Source organism: Corylus avellana, chromosome 7 (genome assembly GCF_965113065.1).
Source record: "Corylus avellana chromosome 7, dhCorAvel1.hap1.2, whole genome shotgun sequence".
NCBI lineage: Eukaryota > Viridiplantae > Streptophyta > Magnoliopsida > Fagales > Betulaceae > Corylus > Corylus avellana.
The window spans coordinates 17,825,776-17,833,159 of record NC_142496.1 but is presented as its reverse complement, the minus strand read 5'-3'; the positions used below and the strand labels follow the sequence as shown (position 1 = coordinate 17,833,159).

The 7,384-nt window shown below is 37.8% G+C and overlaps 2 protein-coding genes across 2 annotated transcripts; both read right to left on the bottom strand.

The window, feature by feature from the left end:
- Window positions 1–1,143: 1,143 nt before the first annotated feature.
- Window positions 1,144–1,668, bottom strand: LOC148584603 (methylthioalkylmalate synthase 1-1, chloroplastic-like). Its single transcript, XM_088518531.1, has one exon. It carries the CDS (start codon window positions 1,666–1,668, stop codon window positions 1,144–1,146), a length of 525 nt encoding a protein of 174 aa, XP_088374657.1.
- A 4,181-nt stretch (window positions 1,669–5,849) lies between these two features.
- On the bottom strand, window positions 5,850–7,384 carry LOC148584602 (uncharacterized). Its single transcript, XM_088518530.1, has 3 exons — window positions 6,854–7,384; window positions 6,584–6,767; window positions 5,850–6,229 (listed from the first exon to the last, which is right to left on the bottom strand). The coding sequence occupies exons 1-3, from the start codon at window positions 7,382–7,384 to the stop codon at window positions 5,850–5,852; spliced, it is 1,095 nt and encodes a 364-aa protein (XP_088374656.1).

Here is a 7,384-nt window from a genome sequence, read left to right as displayed (position 1 = left end):
TCCTACTACAGCTCATTTCACTGTAGCTAAGAGAGTATTAAGGTATCTCAAGGGAACTCCAGATTATGGCTTATCTTTCACTAAGGGACCTCTTTAGCTAGAAGCATTTTGTGACTCTGATTGGGCTGGTGATCCAATTGACCGAAGGTCCACAAGTGGTTATGGAGTCTTTCTCAGCAACTGCTTAATCTCTTGGCAATCCAAAAAGCAACCAAGTGTATCTCGTTCAAGCGTAGAGGCTAAGTATAGATCTATGGCCATTGCCACTGCTGAGCTATATTGGTTACGCATGCTTCTCAAGGAGTTACGAATCTCTCTTTTCTCTCCACCAAAGCTTTGGTGTGACAATCTTGGAGCCATTGCATCGGCATCTAATCCTATCTATCATGCTCGGACAAAGCATATAACTATAGATTACCACTTCATTAGAGAAAAGGTTATGCACAAAGATATATCGATTCAGTTTATTTCCACTATTGATCAATGTGCTGACATCTTCACAAAGCGATTGACTTCTTCTCGATTTTTGGAATTGCATGACAAACTCATGATTCTTCCTCCTCCCATGAGTTTGAAGGGGTCTGTTAAGGAGTCTGCTACTACTCAAGATAGTAAGAGTGCTCGATTGCATACTTCAGAACGGTCAAGCACAGTACCAGAGAGTTCTGAAGTGCAAAACTTTTTCGAGTGCGATCAAGGGCAATCACTAGGGCTCTCGATCGCAGTATCAGAGTGTACCAGTTCAAAACCATCCTGAGTGTGATCGAGCGCAGTCACTAGGGCGCTCGATCGCAGTATCAGAACACAGCACCAACCGCCATAAACTTTCCACTCCTATTGGGACTCTTACTTATCTCTTGTAAGAGTAATCTGTTTGTATCACTTCTCTTTTGGTTGATTGTAATTATCCTCTTGTATTATATCTTATCTTTTCATTAATTGTAATTATCCTCTTGTATTATTTAGATCACATCAATGCTTATCTTGTTAGCTTGATGTCATCAACTACAATTGTAACTCTTCTCTATTTAAGTTCAATGACATAGCAGTAGATGATTAATCTGGCCAAATTCCCTTCTCTTTATAATATTTCACTAATATAAAAATATTCACTCTTGGATGTCTTGTAAATTTCAAGGCCTCCTATGCTGCGTCAACGTCCCCGCGAATGCACCTTGCGCATGCAGAAATCACCGGAACATAGCTGAAGCACTGGTCCACGACGTTCCCCACCTCTATAGCAATTTGCTTCACGGTCTCGAACTTGTCCTTGGACGAAGCAGGGAACCCGACTTCCATAATGTCCAGGCAAAGTTTCAGAAGCTGTCGGGCGATGGCGAGCTTTGGCATGCCGGTCATGGCAGTGCTTGGGGCTTGTTCACCGTCGCGGAGGGTTGTGTCATACGAGTGGTCTGGAATTCTATTGGAAAGGTATTCCGGGCGTCCAGGCCGGTGGGATGAAAATTGGCAGCGTATATTGCTGTTTAGAGTTTGAGGCAAGCATTTTTGTAAGCAATGATTTGAAGTTCTAGGTTTGAAGCTTGTTGTATAAGTCACTGCGGATAAAGTTGCTAGGTTTCCCATGAAGATGATGAGAAGGTGGAGTGAAGATGGAAACACAAGCCAATAGTGGTATTTTGCAAAACCGGTGAAGAGCCACCGCCACATATAAGAGCACTAGCAGTAGCTTTCTTTTGATTTTTTTTTTTTTTTTTTTTTTTTTTTTTTTTTTTAAGTTTAGGGCACAAAACTACTTTTTGCGTACCTATGAAAATATATTTCACAATAGCTTCCTTACCTTTCTCTATACCATTAAAATATTATTTCTTTACAAAATACAAGTTCCCAACCTACCCTCAGTTTTTCACAAAATTCCAACACAATCCCTAATTAAAGACAAAAAGATGAAAGATGAGAGATAAAAGAGAAATGTTTATATTAAAATAATGTATAGGGAACCACTTTTGTTTCCCTACACATTGAGAAATGTTAAGTGCTAAAATATTCATATTTTTAGCCCTTAACTTACATGTTTTAATCCTTTAGTTTTAGTTAATTCATGCCATTTTAGTTCCTTTTTGAGTTTTCCTTGTTTTTGTAAGCTTTGGAATAAAATGAAGTAAATTTGGAAGATTTGGGCTCAAAGAGAGAAAATGGGAAAAGTTGGAGCCCCTGACAGTGCGATCGATCACAAGTTCCCTGCGATCGAGCGCATTATCAAAGAAGACAAATCATAAAGCGGCCATGTGCGATCGATCGCACCCGGGTTGCAATCGATTGTACCAGTGCGTAGGTGACCCATCAAAAGTGTGGCCAGATTGCTAGTATTTTCATATTAGGGTTTTCTAACTCCCACTTGTAATAAGAGTAAAACCCTACAAATTTCCTAGGTTTACTAGTGTAACAAGGACTTCTAAAGCCCTATAAATAGAACTCTAAACCTTGAGAATAGGGGGAGCTAGAAAATACAATTTCCAAGGAGAAGAATTGGAGCTCTTCAAGTTCAAGTTTCGGGTTTATTCTTTTTCTTTCTTTTATTTTATTTTATGAAGATGTTTAACATCAAACTTATGTGTAACTAATTTATTTAGTAGGGCTAGATTGAAGCCTTAGTTATGTATAGTTAATATTCAATATTGACGCCTTTATGATGATTATGTTGTGGTATTTAACTTGATTAATTTCTGCTTTCATGAATTTCTCATATTTGTGTGCCTGATTAACATGTGCATGTAGTATGGACTAGTTAGTTAAATCAATTTGGATGACCGAGTCTTGGGTTTCACAAAAGTAACAAAAGAAATCAATACCGGGTTCTTGGATTAATCAACATGGGGAACCGGAAGTATACACCCATGCCCTAAGCCTCAAGTGCTTGTCGATTTTCACAGAATATATGCTTTCTTAAAGAACAACTTAGTATACACCCATGCTAAATCCTTTAAGAAAGAAAAGAGTTAGAGTATACACCCATGCCTAACTCGTTGCTTAGGGAAATCTATAGCTTAAGGAGTATACACCCATGCCTTTAGGTTGACAAACATTATATATACATAACATGATCAAAACATTGGCATATTGACATATTATCTAAATATAATTAGTGGCAGATATCAAAGTCCTACCTTTTTATTATTATCAAATCAAAAGCCAATCTTTGTTTTGTTTTACTTTTTGGAATTTATTTTAAACAAAATTTAGCAATCCTCGTGGGAATGATCCCGTACTTGCACGCTATATTTGACCTCGTGCACTTGCGGGTAAAACATACAATTATTTGCTTATTAATTTAGGTAGATATTTGTAACAATAGGAAACACTATAGCAACCCTTGAGGGTTGGTTAAATGTAGGGAATTTGATGTGAGTAGGTTTTTGTGATTTTTTTGAAATTTTCTATAAACATAATGAAGGGAATGACATATAGGGCATCTGCTGCTACTACTCTAAAACTAGTAAAACAATTAGTAGTTGGCTATATTGCTCACAAAAAACTAAAAGGCTAAATTAAATATATATATATAAAAAAAATGCTAACATTCAAATATAAGTGGTTGATCTAGCTAGGGACCACACACCAAGCACCATCATCGGAAGTTTGGTAGGTGTATAAATATAAGTGGTTGATCCAGTGAGGGACAGCACAAAAAGCACCATAAAGAGGTTTAGAGAGGTTCACCGGAAGTTTGGTAGGTGTATAAATGTGTAGTTACTAAAGGGTCCTCCTCTCGTTATATAGGGTCGTTGTTCCTGCCTCTCCTTGGTAAAGTTTGAAGACTTGTGCTCAAATGCTGTTAAGAAAACAAATGTTGTTGACCATGTTGAGGGCACTAGCAATTCCCTTCTAGGAATATTAAGAGAGATTTCTAGCATTAAAAGGTCGTTGTATATATGAATATATCGACCTTAATTAAGTACCCATCAAGGTTGGGTAGATTAACCAAAAAATAGCACATTACATATGGTTAATAAATATTTAGTAATGTTATACACCATATTTTTATTCCACAATTATCCTACAATACTGACATGACAATTCCAACAAACATTACCTATTATATTGTGGTGAACAAAAATATTACCATTGAAATTTACCATCTTCCATAATTACCATCCAAAAAGCCACCACATTGGTAAACACCTTGAACAAAAAATATTACAATTACATAGGCCTCTCTTTGTGTCACAAAATAATTAAAAAGCATGGACCTATCTCCATGTCATAAAATAATTACATAACATTCATTAACTCACAAACATTCAAAAATATTACCATTGACATTTACCATCATCCACAATTACCATTCAAAAAGCCACCACATTGGCTAATATGGTAAACACAAAATATTAGAATTACATATGCTAGTCTTCATGTCACAAAATAATAACAGAATATACATGGACTTGTCGTCATGTCACAAAATAATTACAAAATATGGGTCTGTCTTCATGTCACAAAATAATTACATAACATTCAGTAACTCACAAAACACTCCAACTCACAAACATTCATGGTTGCGATATTTTCCTCTTCCCTTTCCCCTTCCCCTTGTCCCTTTTTTTGCATTTTGTTTACCTCCAGGTGAAATTATGTCACTTGCTGCCACTTGGGATTTGGGTATGTCAAAATCAGGGGGAGCAACCTTAAAGGTAAAACCACCTGCTTATGGAAGTCCCCAAGCACATAGTTGTCCACCTCCTAGAATTTTTGGTTGTTTAGCAAACTCACTCGTGATATCGATCACTAGCTTGCCCTTGCGCCTAGTCTCCCTAACATTGGCAGCATCTACCCTCAAACCACCAGCAACTCTTGATCTTGTGGCTAACCCCTACAATTTCTTCCTGATTCTAACTGTAGGACCTGCTTGCAGATTTTAGATAAAATCCTATATCAGATAATCAATTCAAAATCAGCGCATACAATAAATAACAAGGCCTTAGATGAATTTAAAATCAGCACATACAAGAAATAACAAGGCCTTACATTGGATTCAAAATCAACACATACAATAAATAACAAGGTTTTAGATCAATTCAAAAGCAGCATATACAATAAATAACAAGGCCTTACATTGGATTCAAAATCAGCACATATAATAAATAACAAGGCCTTAGATCTATTCAAAAGCAGCACATATAATAAATAATAAGGCCTTACATTGGATTGGCTATTACGAAGTTCAGTTGGGGCAGTTGGTTGTGCACTTGGTTAGGAAGCAGTTGGAACAACCTGCAATTTTTTGAAAAAATATGAAACATTTTGTTATTTTTATCAATTTAAAAAGAAAAACACCTAAAATAAACAAACATGACTTACATTGAATTGACCAATAAGAATTTCAGTTGGGGCAGTTGGTTGTACACTTGGTTGGGGAGTAGTAGGAACAACCTACATATTTTTGAAAAAATCAGCACCTACAATAAACAAACAGGACTTACATCGAATTGACAAGTAGGAATTTTAGTTGGGGCAGTTGGTTGTGCACTTGGTTGGGGAGCAGAAGGTTGTGCAATCTAGCTCACACTACCTGATTCGATTGTATCTTGTCCAGTACCAAAATTGGTTGCTTGAACTCCTCTCTACCTTTTTGTTCCAGTACTGGTTGATTTACCTCCCCTTTGTCTTTTTCTTCCACTGGCTGATGCGGCATTGGATAAGTCATCCAACTATTAAATAACATAATAAATGATTACCAATGAATGCCTAAAATTAACAAACAACAAAAGTAACAATTTCACAAAAACCATAACATGAGAGTATGCAGTTCAAAATTACCATATCAAGATTCCAATCAATTCCTGCAGTGGATCTGTAGTACTCTCGTACTTGTTCTCTTCTGTCATCCTGCCTTAGCTTTCCAGTGCATGTTCTCTTGTTATGACCCTATTTCTTACAGTGCCCACACTGGTTTTTGTTTCCCCCCTCCTGATGGCGTTTAAATTTTTGGGCTTCTCAACCCTTCTCACTCTAACCTTCCTAGGTCTCCCAAGAGCTATCCTTGCCTTTGGTGGTTCGATAATCGGTTGATTGCTCCTAGACCATTGCTCTTCATTGGGCAGGGGATAGATGATGGGTTCATATGTCTTCAGGTACTTATCTTTGCTATAGTAGTCACTAAGATAGTCTATTGGATTGCCACCATGGTATAAGATGGCTAATATGGCATGAGTGCATGATATCCCAGTGACATCCCATTTTCTACACCCACATGTTCTGCCCTCCACACTGACTACAAATCGTTTGCCCTTACATTTGACTTAAAAAATGCCATCGCCCGCATATGTGCACCAACAATGGCTGGCACCATCCTCTTCCTTCTCCAACTTCGCCATTATTTTTTGCCCCAAACTACCCTCTATTGCAGTAATCAACTCCCTTTCTTAACATACTTCCTCATTAATTTATTCCTAATCATTTCCAACGTTGACTGTATTGTCAATTGACGGTACTTCAAGATCTATGGGTCGAAACACTCAGCACAGTTGTTGTGTACTAGGTTAGACTTGGCCATGGTGTTGAACCATCCCATACGCCAAGTACTGGGATCAATCCTTGACATATAATTGTAAGCATGTTTACTTACTTTCTTCATCTCTTCCATCGCGTAATGGAAATCTGTCTTGAGTATAAGATGATGCAGCAGTCCAAAGCATGTCCTTCAGTAGTATCCCTCTGTGGCCTGCACTTCTGAACTTAGCATACAGGTGTCTCACACATGTACGATGCTCAGCTGTGGGACAAACTAGTTCGAGGCTTGGTACTAGGCCCTACACATATGGTAAGATAAAATATGTCAGACATTATTCATACAAGAAAGTTAAATGTCAGACATTATTCATACAAGTATGTTTACCTTTTGTCGATCAGATATAAAAGTCCACCCTTGTGCTGGTACTGGGCCAAGACCAGATATAAGTGCCTCCAAGAACCAAGTCCAACTGTCATTTGTCTCTGCTTCTACAACAGCAATGGATAGTGGATACATACTATTGTTGGCATCCCTCCCAACAGCAGCCATTAATTGGCCCTTGTACCTACCCTTCAGGAAGTATGCATCTACACCTATCATTGGTCTACACCCTTGTAAGAAACCTATCTTCATTGCTATAAATGATACATATAACCTCTGAAACCTACATGGGACCTCGGGCATTAGTCTCTCAACCATAAGAATTAAACAGCTACCCACATTGGTCTTTCTAACCATTTCATAGTAGTCCCATAACCGATGGTATTGCTCATCCAATTTCCCATAAATTTTTTGTTGTGCCTTTTTCCTTGCCATATACAATGAGCCAACATGGGCATCTACATTCCTCTTAGCTTTGACCTCTTTCTGCAAAACGTCTATAGGCAAGTTTGGCTGGTTTCTAAATGAGTCCAT

What these genes read in the sequence shown, in the direction of transcription:
- LOC148584603 (XM_088518531.1), bottom strand. Translation starts at nt 1,668, where the DNA reads ATGTGGCGGTGGCTCTTCACCGGTTTTGCAAAATACCACTATTGGCTT.
- LOC148584602 (XM_088518530.1), bottom strand. Translation starts at nt 7,384, where the DNA reads ATGGACTCATTTAGAAACCAGCCAAACTTGCCTATAGACGTTTTGCAG. An exon ending in TTATATCTGATCGACAAAAG is followed by an intron (nt 6,768 to 6,853) that starts GTAAACATACTT and finishes CCATATGTGTAG; the next exon opens with GGCCTAGTACCAAGCCTCGA. An exon ending in CGATGGAAGAGATGAAGAAA is followed by an intron (nt 6,230 to 6,583) that starts GTAAGTAAACAT and finishes AACGATTTGTAG; the next exon opens with TCAGTGTGGAGGGCAGAACA.